Source organism: Styela clava, chromosome 11 (genome assembly GCF_964204865.1).
Source record: "Styela clava chromosome 11, kaStyClav1.hap1.2, whole genome shotgun sequence".
Taxonomy (NCBI): domain Eukaryota; kingdom Metazoa; phylum Chordata; class Ascidiacea; order Stolidobranchia; family Styelidae; genus Styela; species Styela clava.
In genome coordinates this window covers 9,719,671-9,740,599 of record NC_135260.1, presented here as the reverse complement: position 1 = coordinate 9,740,599, position 20,929 = coordinate 9,719,671, and the positions used below count along the sequence as shown (strand labels likewise).

At 36.2% G+C, this 20,929-nt stretch overlaps 1 protein-coding gene and 2 long non-coding RNA genes across 13 annotated transcripts; 2 read left to right on the top strand and 1 right to left on the bottom strand.

Moving 5' to 3' along the window:
• Positions 1-3,462: 3,462 nt before the first annotated feature.
• On the top strand, positions 3,463-5,123 carry LOC120347223 (thiamine pyrophosphokinase 1-like). The gene has a single exon (XM_039417130.2). It carries the CDS (start codon positions 3,513-3,515, stop codon positions 4,293-4,295), a length of 783 nt encoding a protein of 260 aa, XP_039273064.2. The 5' UTR covers positions 3,463-3,512; the 3' UTR covers positions 4,296-5,123.
• Positions 5,124-7,936: 2,813 nt separating this feature from the next.
• Positions 7,937-11,942, top strand: LOC120347264 (uncharacterized). 5 transcript variants are annotated; one of them, XR_013479013.1, is made up of 8 exons: positions 7,961-7,999; positions 8,415-8,498; positions 8,564-8,633; positions 8,728-8,839; positions 9,862-9,978; positions 10,055-10,125; positions 10,280-10,412; positions 11,560-11,942. It is a non-coding gene; the product is annotated as an uncharacterized LOC120347264 (long non-coding RNA). The 5 variants fall into 5 exon arrangements; XR_013479012.1 differs by having other exon boundaries at positions 7,937-7,999; positions 8,415-8,486; positions 8,728-9,978; XR_013479015.1 differs by lacking the exon at positions 9,862-9,978.
• A 1,260-nt stretch (positions 11,943-13,202) lies between these two features.
• On the bottom strand, positions 13,203-18,750 carry LOC144429697 (uncharacterized). 7 transcript variants are annotated; one of them, XR_013478998.1, is made up of 4 exons: positions 15,854-18,750; positions 15,470-15,561; positions 14,751-14,945; positions 13,203-13,779 (listed from the first exon to the last, which is right to left on the bottom strand). It is a non-coding gene; the product is annotated as an uncharacterized LOC144429697 (long non-coding RNA). The 7 variants fall into 7 exon arrangements; XR_013478997.1 differs by having other exon boundaries at positions 13,203-14,945; positions 15,854-15,962; positions 16,146-18,750; XR_013479002.1 differs by having other exon boundaries at positions 13,203-14,945; positions 15,854-16,655; positions 16,981-18,750.
• Positions 18,751-20,929: the final 2,179 nt, after the last annotated feature.

Below are 20,929 nucleotides of genomic sequence, written 5' to 3'. Positions count from 1 at the left end.
TTATTAGAAATGTATAGGATGAATTTTCATAGGGCCAAAGGTCGGGGAAACCTCCATTACATGTTACTGCTGTACCAAGTACTTGTCTGCTATGATGTAAAAAAAATTATGAAAAAACAAACGTAAGGTAATAACTAAGTTTACCAGAGAAACTAAACTTATTGTGGCATAATTTTATTTCAACAACAGGAACGCAAATGCAATAAAATGTCCAACAACCGGAAAGCCGTTTTGGTGCGTTCCGGCTACAGCTCACCACTATTCACTTGGCTAACACAAACAGTCCCCACACTTGTTTAAGAACTAAAATACGGGAAAACGGGAATAAAATTATGACCTAACCCTAACCTGATACACATACTAAGGAGTACCAAAAATTGTAAGAGTTGTCATATGACTGTGTGTGTGTACATGACATATGAAAGTGACCTGCGGTTTCCACAGGACTCGTATATGAAAGTTTCAACCATCTTCAAATGCTGAAAATCTGAAATCGATTAGTTCATTAGTTACGGAGAAAAACGATTTTTTTGAGTTTCTTGCAAATTAAATTTATACCGATCTTAAGTTAGACGTCGTCTATCATAGAATAGTGCAGGGTGGTCCAAGGTTGACGGCCTCGCGGGCCACAATATTGTTTTTGTATTGTTCGCGGGTCACAATAGTGCCAAGAATTTGTAAACAGTGCAATACAAAACAAACACTTTATTGTCCAAACACCTTAGTCATTATTTGTCATTTATCAAGCTAAAACTTGCAAAAACCACAAAAAAACTCACTGAAACGTGCAAACTTAGTGTAAGATTGCAAATTTTCCATAGAAGGCGAAAGTATCATAAAGAGAAAATGCCGTTTTAGATTGTCACTGACACAACTTGCAGATATATCAGATATATATATGGGTAATTACAATTTTTTTTTTTTTTTTGAAACGCGACGGGGATGTTTTCTTCAAATCTCGCAATTCTACATTAGTGGCGGATGCTTCGTACAAAAGGTCCCAAAAATCTTCTAATCTTTTAAGATGATCGGAAACATTTTCTTGCTTCATATTTTCCAACCTATTTTATTACACCCAAATGGATAATGCGCTAGACATGATAGTACAACCATTTGATTTAAAGCACAATTTTGTAAAATAAAAGTATAATAGTGGTGGGGGCATTGTACAAGAGGTCCCCGAATTTTGATAATAGAGCCGTCGGTATATATAGGAATAGGATTTTACATATTTATCCCGGGGGAGAGGAAAGCCGGTAAGACGGCTTATCCATATGACGAACCACGGCCTCTCGTCCGGTTACCATTCCAAGTCGGGTATGGGATTAGTTATATTGTTTGTTTTCGGAAGCATGGACTTGGTGGTGGAGGAAGCCGTAACCGACCAGCGGTTACGTGAACCACCCAACGACGGCGAGGAGTCCAGCAATCCTCTCGCACATAACCATCCCTGCATGGGATTCGAACCTGCGAACCCACGCAGAGTAATTAGAGGTGCGGTGGCGAGCGTATTCCTAACGCTTAGCCCGTTGAGCCACACCGCCGCGCAAGCCTTCTTCTATAGACTGTAAAGAACGCTTAGTAAAATTAATGCTTTTTGTGTTTCTGTAGTAAGTTTTGACTTCTTTTCTCATCATTGAAGGTATGAATGAAATTTCGACTTCTGACTTCGGAGAATTCAGAATTTCAATACGGACTCCCAACACCACGGCCTTGGTTAAATCTAAAGCACATTGTGTTTATGACTGAAAAACTTCTTTTGTTTCCAATTATGCTGTCAGTTCTATTTAAAGTGGAGTCGAGGAGAAAAAATTCGGGTTTATCAGTGTGAACCACAGTAAAATGAAAGAACAATTATACATTTGAAGAAAATTTGACAATAAGCAACTTTTTCGACAGTCGACATCTCTGTGGCTAGTACTCACTCTGGTATATGTCAATCCATGGTTCCGTGGTTTCTATGGTCTATGTCAGGGTGATCCAAGGTTGTCGGCCTTGCGGTTGCGGGGCACACTATTATTTTTGCATTGTGCGGGCCACAATAGTGCCAAAAATAGGTAAATAGTGCAATACAAAACGCGTGCACCACAGCATGTATATATGCTCATTGAACGAAATAAAAACGAAAGTGTATTACGAAATGAATTGGTGTGGCTATATCTATAAAAGCCATATATACTTGGATTAAACAAACATCATGTGTGCACAGATAGAAGAATGTGTGCACAGAGTTTATAGAATTCGCATAAAATGTGTACCGACCGGGAGTCCGGTACTGCCAATGTCATTGGTACTGCTAAAAGCCTCTTCTCTCATTGATTGCTATTGGTTGAACTATATGAGGTGTGTCGTGGGCGGAACAGCAGCTAGGAATGTTACAAACAGAACGACCGTATCCCATGACTTCAGCACGTGCGCTTCTGTTAGGACAGGGTTTTCGTATTCATTCCGGTGGAAGGAAATGCGATTGCAACGCGTTTCAATAAATCGTTTTTTAAACCTGTGAATTTAGATTTATGTAGCAGTTGCGTCAATAAAACGACTAATTGAGTCTTTGTACCGATACTGTACACAGATACACAGCGGGCTGGCAGTAGTACCGTACATTCTTTGTACCGGTACCGGTAATGTGTGAATATGTGGAACCATAAAATACCTATGTAGGATAGGATAGGATTTACATATTTATCCCGGGGGAGAGGAAAGCCGATAAGACGGCTTATCCATATGGCGAACCACGGCCTCTCGTCCGGTTACCATTACAAGTCGGGTATGGGATTAGTTTTTTACTGTATTGTTTGTTTTCGGAAGCATGGACTTGGTGGTGGAGGAAGCCGTAACCGACCAGCGGTTACGTGAACCACCCAACGACGGCGAGGAGTCCAGCAATCCTCTCGCACATAACCATCCCTGCATGGGATTCGAACCTGCGAACCCACGCAGAGTAATTAGAGGTGCGGTGGCGAGCGTATTCCTAACGCTTAGCCCGTTGAGCCACACCGCCGCGTGTTACGGTAACAATCAACGAGTAGTACGGTACCTTTACCATTAGTTTTTATGCACTCGTGTTGTGATGCACCGGTACCGTACCGGTATCCTATCACTTTGTCAGTATTTATTTCATGTGTGTTACGGTACACCAGTACGGTTTAACCTTATCGAATTCTAAAAAACAAGTGGCATGTCATCATTGGCTTATCTGGTTAACAGAGATTTATATTTCGAGTCTTTTCTCTAAATTTAGTTTGATTTTTTGAGGTTGAGCATAATTTTACAGTGATTCAATTGCAAAAAACCGTTATTTATAGATTTCCAATCAGTGTCATATTTGCTCTCAAAACTTGTATGAGCAGTTTTAAAAAATAAAGAAGGTTGTCTTTGCCATACTTTATTATGAATATTTTTTACATATTTATAAGGATGGATCTCAAGACATCTTTTTGTCTTCAGTTTACTAACAATTATGCTCACATCTGTTTAGATTCTGCTGTAAAGTAGAAATAAGACTAAATATGTCGAGATTTTGCCCACTTCAGTGTATGAAATCTACAAAAAACAATGCTGAAAAAATTGCAGTGCTTATTCTTAACATGGATTTAGGATGTGATATTTCTCCACCAATATTCCATCACTTATGGGACAAAGCGGTATTTCGAGCTTGTGCAGATGGTGGAGCTAACTTTGTTTATGATGTAATACAGAAAGGTACAAATGGTAACAGAACGAAACACATGCCTGATCTTATAAGTGGAGATTTTGATTCTATTCGACCTGAAGCAAAGCAGTTTTTCGAGAACCAAAATGGAATATCTATAGTGCATACACCTGATCAAGATGCCACTGACTTTACTAAGTCTTTAAAATTAATATCTGAAAAAATTTATCAAAAACTTATTGACGTTAATCTTATTGTTGCCTTGGGTGGAAAACAAGATAGGTTTGATCATAGTATGGCAAATATAAGTACCTTATTTCAAGCAGCAAATTTTCTTCCACAACATGTTCGAATTTGTCTTATGTTTGGTTCATCTTACGTTTGTTCACTACCCAAAGGAAAAAGTATAATTGAAGTAAACACAGGTTTGGAAGGTGACTGGTGTGGGTTAATACCTATTGGAAATCCAGTCAATTTGACGACAACAGGACTTAAATGGAATCTCACTAATGAGAAACTTGAATTTGGTGAACTCATTAGCACGTCCAATGAACTTGACGGATCTAATGAAGTAACTGTTGAAACTGATCACCCACTAATCTGGACTCTAGCTTTCAAAACACTTCATAGTGATACATGAACAAACCTTAATTAAGTAAAATCATATTTATTATGTTAATAGTTGTAATCCAAAAAGAATTTCTTTAATTTTGCAATTTCACCTGGTGCCCCAAGTTCATGTGTTCAGAACAATTACCTCATTAGCTATTTCCAGTCTCAAATTTGACTAGTAAGTAGTAACTGGACAATATGCTCGATTAAGCTATCTACGTTCCTAGAATAAATAAGCAAAATCCTATATATTTTTATGAACTAAAGCTGTTGAATACCAAAGCCCTGAGCATTCTGCAAAATGAGCTCCCAAATCATGACTAGTTGCCACAAATTAAAATAAAATGTTGGACATACTCACCCAAACTTCATTACAAGAGTAACCCTGCATCTGCGTTACACCAGTTTTAATCATAATTTAAAAATTTTACAGTTTGTGTTATTTTAGTCAAAGACATTCACTTTTAATTTATTTTTACAACTGCTGGACTATTCATTATCTTATGATGCACATTGCAGATTATAAATGAAAAATGTGTTATTATCACATGTAACACCTCTATATATTTTATATCAAGTAAATTGTTTTAATTTGGATATTATATTATAGGGGGTTTTACCTTTATTTTTCATATTTCAATATTGTTTTAGTTTTTTGATGTGCTACCTCGACTGGGATTCCTTCATTTTTGAATTTTTTTGTTGGAGTTCGGTACTGGGTAGACCTGAGGTTACCATATTTTTTTGACTTCAAAGCCGGACGGCTCCGAAGACAACTGCCTCTTAGCGGTAATCCTGTAATTTTACAGTTTCCGATTTTACTACATAGGCCTACAAATCTTCATTCGGAGCTTCGCGCCCTAGATGTAACATTCAATGAAATTCAAAAAGTTAAAAACGGAGGCACAGTTTGGAGGCCAACGTTATGAAATACATCTGCATATTTATTATCTTGTAGTACAATGTTACCTGAAATACGTTTGTGTTCGTCGGGAGCTTTGAAACAAGATATGAAAAACGAATAACAGAATATTTTACAGTTCAATTTGTTTTAAGAAAATTTCCATGTCCTCAAATAGTGTCAAACATTTTTTTTCCTATTTCTAACAGTTTATGTTACTTAATTATGCATAGAAATGACATGAAAAAACATGTTTTATGTCATCGAGCAAAGTGATTGGTATTTAATTTAAATTTGACGTACGACTGAGATCACTCTGCATAGAGAGACTAAAATTAACGAAATCTCTCTATGCGCAGTGATCAGGTCGTATGCCAAATTTGAATTAAATCAAAATCAGCTAATTAAATTTAACTAAAGATTGCAAATTATTCTTGAAATTTCTTTCATGATATGGTATGTTTGATATATTATTACGTTTTGCTCTTCAAGTCTTAAAACATCTCGAAATAGTCAAACAGAAAACAATAGCACGACAAAATATAGCAACAAATTCTCGGTATAGACTGTATAGCAACTGGTATCAATACGATCATGTGGACATCGAGATCAGTTACCAGTACCACTCAATATTTATAACGTGAAAGACAATAGCTTTAGATGTGATAAGACATCTAGGATGTGATATTGTAGGTTTGTCCGAAACCATCAATAACTTTCAATGGAAGAATAATTTAGTTGGCAAGCGTTTGGGATGATATAAACATTAATTAAATATACCTAGATATAAATTCAGACAAATTACTTGCTTGATCAATTATGATATAACGAATTTGACATTTTTGATTGATGACAAAAAAAATAAGAGAAGGTTTTCATGTGACTGTATGGCATTAGTTACTTAAAATATGCAATTGGTGAATGTATTTACATGTTTATCCCGGGGAAGAGAAAACTCGATAAGACGGCTTAATCATACGGCGAACCACGGCCTCTCGTCCGATTACCAGGTCAGGTAAGGGATTAGTTAGCCAGGTATTTGTTTTCGGAAGCATGGACTTGGAAGGTGGAGGAAGCCGTAACCGACCAGCGGTTACGTGAACCACCCTACGGCGACGAGGAGTCCAGCAATCCTCTCGCACATGATCATCCCCGCATACATAATATCTTGTACATCTCTGTTCTCAGTTATGAACTTTATTAGGTCTCATAATAGGAGTAGCCTGAAATATGAAAACAGTAGTTCGTGTATTCCTTTAAATTTACAAAATATAAACCCAATGTAAAATCTCTAATAGCGGTAATGTAGCAGCAGAAGTCTCACTGATATTGGATAGGAAAAGTAATCGAATTTATTTCGGACTGATATTTTCCCGAATAGTGAATCTGTCTGTACATGTTTGGCAGGTTTATTATTGTGTATTTTTACTTTGAAAGAAACAAAGCATCGTTTTTAATTTTGTACGGCACGCGAGAGAATTTTGTCGTTAAATTTAGCCGATTTTGGCACGCGAGCCGGAAAAGGTTGCCCACCCCTGATATAGGGGCATTAAAACGTCACTGTTTGTAAAAGTTCGGAGCAACAAAGTAGGTATAAAAAAGCAATCATATCGAAATTGAGCTTAAATGTTTTCGTATGAATAAGGTATACAAGCATCATGTAAATTATCTGGAAGAATACCCATGTTATAGGGTAATTTACTCTGGTTTTTCATTTTTTTTAGTTAGGAACCGAATTCTATGGGAATGTCTTTAACTACGTGATAACTTGATGTCGGACTCAGACTCGAAGCTCGGATGATCTCGACTTGATTCGTGGTTTGATAATTACCATACAGTGAACTGCGCGGTATGGGCGAGATATAATGCTAATTTTACCACTGAGATACTTGGTGAAACGCATGTTTGTGACGTATGTGCATAGTGACACAAGGAGTAAAGACTGACAGAGAAATTCCAAGGGGATGTCATTTTTCGCGTCCGGAAAGAATAATTACAATGAAAAGTGACGAAGGATCAACAAGATATTAAATGATGTTGGGCTAAAGGACATATATGGTGTCCATAAAGGCTTGAAGCTTTAAAAATTGCAGAGGGAATTAATCAATGCCATTTATAGATTTTGCCCTCACAGATGTATAAAATACTTGAACAATTACTGACTGATTAATAAAACAACAAACCCGGTTAAGATATATTAGGAAACTGACTTTATAACAAAATTGTAATGGACACCCTGTATTGTTTCAATAGTTATGAGAAAAGCTAAAAATATTGTTGCGTTAAAGTGTCAGGTTTGTATTATGTGTACCTACTCAATTACAAACATGAAGTGAAGTTCTGTAGAGTGTACTGTAGTGTAGGTAAAGTCTGTAGACCATGTCAACAGACGGCGCATGAGATCAATTCCGATTATAATTACCCAAAGGAATGAAGCCCCGTAAACGTCACTAATGCCCTATTATGACTCCTAGAACATGTTTAGTCGAAACTGGGCTTATAACGAAACACAAATAGACTAACAACAAATGAATAGTTGTCTTGAAAAAGTTTCCATGGAATGTGGTTTACAATCTTCTCAGTCACATCCCAGATAAATCTACGTTCTTTATTTTCACTAGAAAACAACAATCATTGGTCACTGATTAGTGTGAGATGGAGATTAGAGTATCTTTGTTTCTTTATTAAAAACGACAACTTCCTCCCCTTATGTTTCTCTTTGATACTGCCCTTTTTTTCTCTTGTGACCTTTAAAAAATATTTGGCGCGCGTGCCACATTTCGTTTCAGGGTGTGGTAGTGTGAGGTCGTTTCTGCGCTCGTCTGAGCCAGGTATATTTACAGTTTTAAGGCAGGGAAGGTCTAGATGTAATTAAGTCAACTAATTTTTCCTATTCTTCATGTATATATATATATATATAATCTAGAACTTGAATTGTATAAATAATAATCTATTTCGATACAATTGGGTAGCGTATTTTTTCAGTCATATTAAGAATTTTGAGTGTTATATGATTAATATAGATTTCAGCACTGGGTTCTTGTTTCTTTTCTTATATACCTTTCGAGTGTATTTATTTACGTGTTTTGCAACGTTTTTCTTTATGGATCAAGTCTTGTTTTCTGATCATATTCTTTGTGAGTTGTAATCCGCATCAATGTGCTGTTTATAATTTTCCTACTTTGCACAAGGACTTTGTGTATCATCGTTAAAAAGTAAGCCATAACTATTATTTTCAAATTACAGGCTCAAAAGTGAAGAAAAATCTACCGATATATGATATTAGCACGATTGATGGTGGAGTGACGACTGATTGATGTAGGTAGAAAGGTAACTGATCTAATGTAGTTTATCAGTTTTATCATAAGGCCTCATAATTTTTAATCTAATTACAGGGCTTTGCGAAGAAGGAAGATAATGTTACTGCTGGTGGTCGAGTGACGATTGGTCGATGTAAATGGAAAGGTAGGTAGTTGGTCTAAAAATGTTACGAAATCTAAAGTTTTTAGCACAACTTTATTATAGAGCAAAGGTTTTATATTTTTTAACTTAATTACAGAGCTTTGCGAAGAAGGAAGATATTGTAACTGCTAGAGCAGGGGTGTCAAACATGCGACCCCAGAGAACTTCCAATGCGGCCCTCGAACGCTTAACAATAATTGTAATATTTTGTAAGTTTTTTTTTCATCTAAATGTAATACATTTTTCAAACCTTTTAAAGTGAAATTGATTATTCACACAAAGGACAATTTACAGAAAGTAGTTTTGGAAAATTAATTTTTACACTTCAAGCTAGCAAAAAAATAATTGAAAAAAAAATAACATATACTTCAGGAACTAAATGAAACGCAAAGTACACAGAGAAAGTGGCATTTTCGAAAAAAGGGGGGTGGAATATTTCTGTATTTCCTAAAACTCTAAAGCACATTGTTTAATTTGGCACATTTCTATCAGCGCAGTGAAAGAATGTGAACAGTATTAGAATAAGCTCAGCATTCAATATGACAAATTTGAAGATCAACTTCGAATACGATATTTTTATGTGTTTGTATATTATTATAATTATACAACTACCTAGTTACTAAAATCAATATATATAAATCATAACCCAAACGGTCATATGCCACGTTGTGCCAATGGTAGGCAATGTGGCGGGAAATGTATGGTCCGAAAAGTCAGTCATTGCTTTTGTTAACTGATCTATACATGAAATGATGAATGTAATATTTTTGCATTACTGAAATTAATCAAACATTCTCAACGATCCAGTATAACCGACAATCATGTGACCTCGTTAATTAGAGTTGGTACTGTAAAATCATTTCAGCCCGATATTAGCAAGCTTGTGGCACAAAAGAGATGCCAAACGTCAGGACATGTGTAATAAAAACAACATTGAGTTTATTCGTTAGTATTTTAGGGGTATATATTTAGATTAAGTCATTTTTATTATGTATTATTCTTCTCTTATCAAATCTTTGTTTAAAAATGTTTTGGATAGTTGTAAAAAACTTTTGTATTAAATAAATTTGCAATAATAGTGAAATACCAAGAAATTAATATGTAAATGCCGTTTGAGATTTCAGAAAATAACAAAACTTTATTTGGCTATTTAATTGCATCACAATATATGTCACAAACTACACATCTGAAAATATGCTATTAAGTATACATTATCAAAATATATCAAAAGCTGTTTGCGGCCCTTTGCACAATTCCCGAAATGCAATGCGGCCCTTGAAAACCCACGAGTTTGACACCCCTGTGCTAGAGGACGAGTGACGATCGGTCGATGTAAATGGAAAGTTAGGTATGTTACAAAATCTAAGGTTTTATCACAACTTCATTATAGAGCGAAGGTTTTATAATTTCCAATTTAATTACAGGTCTTTGTGAAGGTAGAAGATATTGTTACTGCTGGTGACCAGACTGGCAATTGATCGATGTAAATGGACAGGTGGGTCCGCTTAATTTTTTATTTTAACATGTTGCGTATTACAATTGTAAAGTTCGGAGAATAATGCAATACTTCTATAATCTTTATGATACTGACCTAAAACTTGTCTTCCGTCTTAAACCACAATATTCTTACACCAAATGCTTTTATATAGCAGGCATACGAATGCGAAATGAGATTTTGAAGAAACAAGATAGCAATGCTCAATATGGAGACGGAGCCGGAACGAAATACTCACCCGTATATTCTCCAAAAATCATATCTTGGTCTCGGGATAGCTGTAGTTGGTAATTTTTTTTCGACGTATCTATTCCACTGCGTGTTGGGTCGTGCGGAACTGACATTAACTACTAAAGCTGGGCATTTTTGAATACTTGCTAATTTCATCACTCAGTCAGTTCGCGCCGAGTTGTCACCCACAATAAGAATCATGTTTTATCAATAACTCAACTAGTCACTGGGAAGAAAATAGTCCCCTGTCTATCACTGATAACAGCACACCACGTCAAATGGCCACAGATCCATTCCACTGCGTGTTGGGTCGTTCTAAATGGCGCTCCAGAAGTATGTGCACCAAGATGGCGCACAACTGATAACCCTAACCTGGTACACATACTTCGTGTACATACTTCCTGGTACACATGTTCAGGTTGTGCGCCATCTTGGTGCACATACTTCGGGATCACCTGCTTAACTGGCTTTAAATACTAAAGCCGGGAATACCTGATAAATTAATAATCGAATCTTGATTACTCGGAAGATATTTAAATTTCATATTTAAACATGATTGTATGCAAACTTTTATTTTAATAAGTCCTCAAGGCATATAAATTACTGAGAACATAGAATCCATCACTCAGTCAATTCGCTATGTCGTCACTCACAATAAGAATCATGTTTCATCAGTAACTCGCTGGGAAGAAAACGGCCGTGTGCCCGTCCCTCATAACAGCGTACCTACCTCCCGTGGGCCGGTAATATAATCCGGCCCGCAAAGGGGATTTTTTGAGGTGCAATGCAATGAGGAAATCTATATTCTATTCGATAGATGTATCACTGCTTGATTTTTATTATAAAAAGTATCACCTGTTCGGTTTTCAACTTTCTAAGAATATGTGCGGCCCGCCAATGACCTGCAACCCTTAATTTTGGCCTACGAGCGACAAAAGGTTGCCGACCACCGCTTTAAGGTTATAGAATCAATTTGCGGAGAAATTTCGAATGCTGTAAATTTTCGCTGTTATCGAATCCCAGTGATGCTTTTTAAATTCAATCCCGAACATATGGGTGTCTTACTCGTAATTTTAATTGCAGATTATGGAATTGGGGGTAGCAATTTTAGTCCAGAATTTATATTTTAATTAAACATGGCGGTTTGTGAAATATTTCTTTCAACGCTGTTAAACAAGTTTAAACTAGTTTTATATATTTCAGGTCTGGACGGAAGTAAAAGAAGAATAATCTCACATGAAGCAGATGTAGAATGGCAGTTTTGTCAGAATTGTACCAATCGTATTTTTCATTTTATTTTAATCAGTTCTGTATCCACCCCCCCAGATCGTGTGTCATAGGTATTGATTGGTAAGGGACACTGAGATTTCTTGATAGGTATTGATTGGTTAGGGACACGGATTTCTTATTTCTTGAGATGTGTAAATGTGGGGGCTGCCATCAAATAACTATCAGCTCGTAGACTGCTATCATAGATATAAACTCAAGGTTTATTCGAATACTGTATCTTGTAAGTTAGTAAGTTCCTGTACTAATCTTTGCAGTTTTTGTTTTTTTAAATTAGGAAGTTTTATTCCTTTTTATTATTTAATGGATATTAATAAATAAATATAACCGATGAGAAAATATTTCCAAGCTTGCTCTGAGTCTGGGCTTGGTTTGTCAGGTTTCGAATAGTTGTTCGGGATAAACTAGCAATCATCGGAGTGTAGAAAAGGACGTGTGCAACATGCGTATGGCGTCACTAGGTTAATGACGTCACTAGGTTATGGCGTCACCCTAGCGAGCAGCGGTATTCTGGGGCAGGCCCGACTAGATCCGGGCCGGAACGACGCGATTTATTTTTATGTGTGGCCGACCATTGGCCGTAGATAAATCGAGTATATTTTCCGAAATTTATCCTTAATCATGCTTGATCATGTATGATCCGAATATAATTTCCAAAATTCTCCATTTTCCAAGGTCTGACCCTTCGATTTTCTCCATTTTCGGATTTCTATCTTCTTATAAGTCGGAGCTCCCTTCATACTTTATATATCTGCGTAATCCAATTAATGATGACATAAAATTGATACGGGAAAGTAAGTTCGCGGGATTCAAACTTTGGTCACCATGAACAAACTAAATGTATACCAACCGCCTTTACCAACTAGGCCAAGGACGAATGTGAGGGCAAAGATCTAAATTCTAATATTTATCATTCATCATAAATGACTCTATATTTTTTATTGCAAGACTTTTTAGAATTTAGATGATACAGAAATATTAGACCTTAGACTCTCGTTTCTACGTTCTTAGTCGGCTTAGTTAGTAAAGGCGCTGGGTAGACCATCAATTTGTTCACGATGACTAAAGTTTGAATCCCGCCAATGTAACATGCCCTTGTCAAATGTGTGTCGTCACTGGAAGAGCGGCGCAAAGATTTATATAACGAAGGAGAAACTCGAGCTGTGGACTACAGAAACCCCAAAATAAGAGAATATAAAGATAATTGAAAAGTCAGAACCTTAGAAAATAGAATATTTTGAAATTTTCATTCGGATCATGTATGATCAAGCATGGTCGTATATAAATTTCAGCAATTATACTCGATTTATCTATGGCCTCTGATCGGCCTAAGATAAAAAAAACAATTCTCGTCATTTCGGCCCGGCGCCAGGGCGCCCCATAAAATCGCGGCTAACCAGTGTGACGTCATAACCTTGTGACGTCCTAGCGTAAAATCTGCAGAAACCAGTCAAAACGACGTTTTGATACACTTCTTACATCTATGCTCCAACTCCCATTTCTTATTAGCCTTTAACAAAACCCAGTCCCCGACAACCAATAAGCATGGAGAACGGACATGGCTTCAATCATTTTATTATTCTTCAAGCAATAGAACAAAAATCTACTTCTAGTCCTCGGAAAATAAAAGTATGAGAATAGGTGGATAAAGTTGAGATATTAATGGGAATGCAGGGACGGATTGTTTAAAAGCTAGCAACATCGAGATATCAAGCTTTTCTGCCACGATCAGACGCGAAATGAGGAATTGGGAATTTCTGGGCGATACCTGGGCTCAGTGGCATACCTATATAGCAAGAGGGCCACTGCAATGGGCTCCATTTGGAGAAGGGCGCACAATCGAAACCTCATTTTGATAAATACTACCTAACGTAAAAGAATCCCAAAGCAATAAAAATTTCAGTGAACGCTTGATCAAGAGGGCGCATTTTAAACATTTCCATAGGCGCCATTTCACGCAGATACGCCGCTACTGGGGCAAGCTTTGATATGATAACTCTGGTAGAAAGATGGTTATATAAAAAATTAAAATACACTTGTTTATATATTAAAGATGGTACGACAATTCATTCCAATGTTCTTCAACGTACGTGTCAGGTTGTCGACTGTCCTTTGATCTTTCCAACCAGAACGCAGCTGAAATATTAAAACAGATTCAACATAGCACAAGGCGATTATGGATTACATTTCACATCACCGATGAAAATCAGATCCTAAAAATTTAAACATTGACATGCACAATTCAACTCAAAAATTCATAAGATTCGAAACTAAGCTTTCAACTTGATACATGACGATAGAGATGCTCAAATATATGGACACGAAAACCAAAACTAAGAACAATCTGTCACAGTAGACTACGCCACAGGGTGCGCAATTTTTAATTTTGATTGTTTTAGTTGATAGAAAAATGCGATTTTTCATCACAAACAAGAAAAAGATTCTCAATAATAACAATAACACAATAACAAAACGATCTGATGTCCACTTCATGCCCAACGATTTCAGACTCCAGACCGGCAACCTGAGTAAATTCTTTTGAAAGTTTGTGTACATTTTTTTAGATTGCATTTAGCTAATTGAAAATATGAATATTTGTTAGATTGATCTTGCCCGCCTTATTTTGGATATTTACATTTCTTTATTTTGGATATTCACTTTCTTCATAACATGCATTTCCTTTAACATGTATTTTTGAATAAAGCATACTTTCGTTTAACTATCCGTTATTTGTAGCTTGTTAGCAAGTTATTTTTGAGGTGGGCCCGAAACTTGACAAATTCTAAAAGGGGTGCGGCTTTGAATGTTTGAGAACCACTGCTATAGAGATTCGTTTGAAGAATATTATATGCTTGGGTAATGAGTAACTACTGATCTGCAATTCAATTTTTCTAATCCATCTTGTGGATTAGTTATGAAATAAAAACTGGGGTTCTCATTCTATAGGATAACACCAGCAGGGATTCAACATGATAACGTGTAAGTCATGGTAATCTTTAAATACTCTGGTATAGGTTTGAGTCATGTGGGGTTAAATTATGTGGAATCTGTTCCGTCGTCATAACTCCACCATTGAGTTCATGCATCCAAGACTAATAATAACTAACCAACTAATCCCGATAGGCGATTTGGACTGATCACCGGACGAGAACCCGTGATGTCCACGCAATCTAGCCGTCTTACGAATTTCCTCTCCACTGTGATAAATATGGAAAGACAAATATATCTATACTTCAACAAACTCTTTGATTCGTGAGATTCGCTTTCACCTTATTCGCTTATCCTCGTAATCGGGACATAACCTGCATGATAAAATACAAGCTAAGAAACTATCGAATCCGAAATATTCCAGCTTAATTAAAAACGCCTTTATGATTTCAGCAAAAGCGAAATGACCTGCGCCAATGTTATTTTGCATTCATTTTTATTTCACTTAACACATAAATGCCTATGCCGGTACAGATAGAATGTTTCGGCTTGGAATAAATGATTGAAATTAATTTCAGTGTGAATTGAAATAAATTTATGAAACACTGCCACTTGCAAAGTATAAGAGTAAATTTTAGAGCAGTGAACCTTTATCGTTAAAATTGCCTTCGCCTATTTTGGAACTTTTTTATTATTTTTGAACTTGATGGATCATGCACACTCGCACATTTGTACAATTTAAGTGTGTTATAAATATTCATTATAGTAATATTATTAATAAAGAATGCAGAATATTAGTAGCTGTATTTCAGCAAATACTGAGCAAAATTCTCCTCGTTTCGAAACGTTAAGGGAAATAAATTTAAAAAAGTCTATGATAAAAAGTTAATTAACCTACTTTGCTTATGCTTGAGACACGCCGGAAAGCCGCACCTTTCTCCACATGTTTTTCACTTACATTGGATACTTTCAAGCACTGATTGCCAATTTCTGAAGCAAAATAAAAACACTGTAGAAACAATGTACGTTGAAAATTTTCTAAGGTTAAATTGTTTAATTCATACTTGTTTTTGTCTCAGACGCAGCGGAAATACTACATAAATTTCATAAACAGTTTTCAGCTTCCATTAAATACATTAAGAACTAATTGCACACTACGATTTCGGTAACACAAACATCGGATTCTGATTATGCCCGTTAAGTAATATTAAAAAAAATGAATTTTGAAGTTTGTTTTAAAAATAAATCATGATTCGAACTGCAAAAAAATATAATTACTTACATACTTTCTTACATTTGAGACGTAATGGAAAGTCACTCCTTTTGCTTCCCAAATGAAAACGTTTCCTTTTTCGTTTGAAGAAATTCAATCACCGATGAAATATAAATTTCTAAAATATAAACAAAAAGAAGATACTAACAAGAAAATGAACACGAGCAAAACAACAACAACATAATACAATAACGATATGTACAGTTCGTGTCCAATAGTATTGAAACCAATAACAAGTAATTACCCCGTCTCTATCAGGGTCACATGGGCTATATTTAATGACTGTGTTGATAAAACTCACTTGTAGCTACCATGTCCAGCTATGCCGAAGATTCGTCTACTATCCACTTTTGTCTGCACGTGCAAAAGAAAATCGGAAGGGTAGTCCAGTAGTGGAAAACTTTGCAATTTTAATTGCTATACGAGACAAAAAAGAACCTGGCATACTTCTTACAAATGGTGAATTACTTATCGAGTAGGACAGATTTTTATCTTACTTATTGCCTTCATTACCAAAAACACTCGCAATGATTGGCAGAAATCCTACAAGGGTATTGGTTTTACAAAATACGAAAGTTACAAAGAATGAAACGACTTTAATCCGGACTGCAGATGCACGGTCATCAATATCAATCTAGTACTTCATACTTAAAACTGGATAAATGTTCATTCAACCGCATCTCCTCCAGCAGATCCCGATGCCAACAATTCCAGAATTTGTGATCAAATTCCACCCCAGATCAATAATTTTAGGCCTAATATTAGTCTAATTGCATTAGTAAACATCTAACTGTAAAAACATATAAATTGCCTGCAAAGAAACGAGAAAGCTGTAAATGAAGCCAAATCAGTTATTAAATGCCGTCAGAATAAATGATTTTGTCAAACAGCCGAAACGACGAATAATTGGAAGACTATTCAAAATGTAAATCTGAATGCCCTTACAACAAATATACGTTTCTCAGCACAAGAGCCCAGTAGTATAAAACCTCCATATGTAATCAGATTCATGTTAAGGGTAATATAAGAAGACAATACAATGACACTGACGAATCCTAACACTTGGTCTGACCAAGATTGTACACTGTATTGCCACGCGGTTATGCACTTATAAACGTAAATAAATTAACAGTTACCTTATTAATCCTTGATCGCCTCTCTTCAACTAAACTTCCGTGAGTCTTCGAGTCAGGAATTTGGCAACAATCATCGCTTTGTATTATTATTTAGTTTATCTTAGCTATTAGTTGATGTATCTTTCGTTTTCATTCCACCTCGACAGTCCCACTTGGTAGACAATTGAATAGTAACAGATTTTAACTGTTACTTTGCAAAAATTATCGAATATGCAGAATTAATTTTCGATTGTGGACTTTAACCTTAAAGGAACACAGGTATTTTTCCACCTGCATAAAACAATGATCTTATGTTCTTAAAACAATGAGATCATCGATATTCCCACGAAATTTATGCTATTACAATCTATTTTGCTATATATTTACAATGCATTTGACCTCAATCACTGCGCCGATGCTATAAACCGGAAATAATAATAATATTGCTCAACCAAAATTTCTCCTATCAAAAACGAAACGAACTAGTTTCTGATTGATTAAAAATAAACCTTTCCGAAAAAGTAATAAATAAAGATAGAAAATTTATCCACAAAACGGAGAAATTCCAAAAGTTTTAAATAACCCAACTCAACTCAAAATAGCACAGACAGAAAACAGAAAAAACAGGGGAAAGGTAGGAAATATAGGGGGCAACTTACAACTATCCCATTAAAGGATTCCCAATAGAACACGTATATACCTTCTGATTAATATATTGCTTTATATCGGAGTCCACATTCTAGAAGTCTAATACAAAGACGGGACTATCGGATAAGTACGCAGATAGAAGACCATTCATAGCAGCAACACAACTTTCTACGTTACAGAATCAACAATTGTAGCTTAATCCTAGGTTTAACTGCATAAGTATAACTGTGAAAGATATGGAAAAAGAGAACGCTACTTGGGCCCACGTAAATTCTTGACATGACAAAAAAAGGTTCGGATATAAACAAAAGAAGTGACCGTTGAATTTAAAAAGAAATTAAGCAAATAATATCACCTGTACTATATCTGGAACATCCCAACACAACCGCATCTCTGTTGAGTTTTTAATTCATCAATGATGTAGATCTTATTTATGAAATGGTCCTAACATCATTGTACAGGCATATCTTCCCAGGGGTCTTTGTTTCAACACAATTATACTCTCAATTCGATCTAGTGCTATATTATGGCCTAACTGTAATCTACAATTTAATGAATATTTGTTTAACCGTAGTTTTTGTTCCGCTCAAGCAGTTTCCGATGTCAACATTCGCAGCCTGTTTACGTTCAGTCAGTTTGCATAAACACGATCTGGAATATGTAACATGACTAAGATGCACTATATGGGTTGAATAAAAGTTGACACAAGCCAAAAGCAAGAATAGGCAATTCGTATATATGGAATATATCCAGAGTAAATTTGAATACGGTTTTAAGTTTCTTACTTGTTCTAACTTGAACATTTCATTGTTCTCGATCGCCTCCACTTGTTTACGCCGTCGTCTTGGATTCAATAATTACACACTAGGAATCATTTAGTATTACGCTATGGGCTAACTAACTGAAAGAATGAAATTATCTCTAATAATCATTGCCGATTTAGATTATCTCACCAATTTCAGATCATGTAATCTCAATTCTACTTTGTATCAATAATTGTAGGCCAAAGCTTAGTTTAACTGCATTAGTACAGCTATGAAAAATGGCTGAAGATACAAGCATTGGATTATGAAAAAATTAGCGACACAAGTATGCACATAAACCACTAAACCTAAAAATTTCCAAACATGAAATCAGTGCTCACCCGACGGCTTCAACTTTGAAAAGACCGCCTGAGCGCAGACAAATTTTGACGTGGCAAGAAAAAAGTGTGATTATAATAAAGAAACAAAGAGGATGGAGGAGACCGCAAAATGAAGATGCTTTTAAATTCGTTGCTAGAAACAACTATAACCCTATAAAAATACATCTTCAGGATGTGATAGAATTTGCTATCAGATGATTCGTCATCTGTCCACAGAATGCTTGGATATTTTACTGCAACTTTTTAATTCAATATGGCTTACTGGTCGTGTCCCCACCCCCTCGAAACATTCAGTTGTCATTCCAATATTGAAGCCCAACAAACCAAGTCATGATCCAGCGTCATATAGACCGATTGCTCTCACGAGCAATCTTTGTAAACTTATGGAGAGATTGATTAATTATAGAATTAAATGGTTCCTCGAAACAAATAATCTTTTGAATTCAAGACAAAGTGGATTTAGAAGTAACAGGTCGACCACGGATAAAATACTCGCTTTACACGATGAAGTATACAAAGCCCTTGGAAATAAGCGTTCTGTGATTGTAGTCTTTTTAGATATTGAAAGGGCTTATGACATGGTGTAGAAAGAGGGTCTGTTATATAAAGTATTCAAAATTGGAGTGCGTGGCAGGATTCACTAATGGATTAGATCATTTCTCACGACACGCTCATTTAAAGTCAGAGTAGATTCGTCCGTGTCGGCTACAAATTTCCTACAAAACGGTATTCCCCAAGGCAGTGAGTGTTCTCAGCCCAATTCTGTTTTCCGTTAGGATCGATGACTTGCCACAAAATGTCACAACTGGCATCCCAGAGCTTCCATAGGTCATTTTTTCAAATCAAATATCATCGGCGGATTTTCCAAAACGGATATCTATCCGTTGGATAGGAATATTATTTGCGAGGATGACTTCTTCTCTCTCTAGCCACTGAACGTCCGCCCGACAGAAGAAGTTGTCGTAGAGAACCAAGAGTCATCGCAAGTCGAGTCTGAGACCGTTGTGACTCCAGAGGTCCGACCATCCACAATACCTAAGCTACAGGAGCGGAAGATTGGTGTGAGAAGGAAACAGAAAAAAATCCTGTCAGATTGCGAGGCTTTCGATCCATACCGGAAAGTTTCTGGTATGGGCGACGCAGAAACCATAGAGATGAAAACAAGATTTTGGGACGAGTGGATATAAGAAGAACCGATGCCATGGAATTTTCGTCCCCATGTGAAGAATTCGTCGCTTTGCATCGTAAAGATGACATAACAATGAAGCTTCCTGCGCCAATGCGCCTAAGTGGCACTGCCAGGTGTGTAAAAAATCGAACTTTTGCTGTATATTTATCCCCATATGATCCTCTGTGAACTCCCGCGGTTGAATTAAAAAAAAAATTTGAGTCTGTAAACTCGTTCGTCATTTTTCTTTTACTTTTCAACTTGCTCATGACTGTTCCAAAATACATACCCTCTTCTCAGTTTCTTGCAGACGCAATGCGTTGCGCTACAGGCTACTGTTAGGTGTGGCAAGGACATGGGCACGTGGGCAGCGAAAGACGTAATGTGTTACATGACTCCAGAAATAATTACGAAAAAGTAGTCAGATGTTCCAATTAGCCTCAGTCTTTCCATCCCACCTTTTCAAGCAGGAACAAACACGCTGTCACACGTTAAATATACGATTAGCTAGTCATTTGAAAAGTAGGACATCGTTTTATTTCAGGGGAGAGGGAAGCCGATTAGACGGCACATATCATATGGCGCACCAGTTTTTGCTCTTATCAAATTTTCCAGGTGATTTTTGGTCAAGTTTTATGACAACCTACATCAATTGAACGTTCAATTGATATATTACTACAAATGTTGTATTGTCTTAAGACGTGTATATATATATTAATGTGTAGCACCGTATTGAAGAATCAAGCAATAAAACTAACAAAAAATAACATTCATGGACAATACAGTGGTAGAAATGAAGACATTCAACAATCTCAAAGGCACTCAACAATTTGCTCTAATAAAATACACATGGTTTCCTAGTGAAGTCAAATTATCCTACTGCACGGTAGTAGGTCGTAAATATGGACAAAAATGGTGCATACTAAAAAAATAAAGTAACAAATATTTATATATGTATCGACCCAAGTTTTTGAATCTTTCACCCGTGAATAGATAAATAAAATTCAATT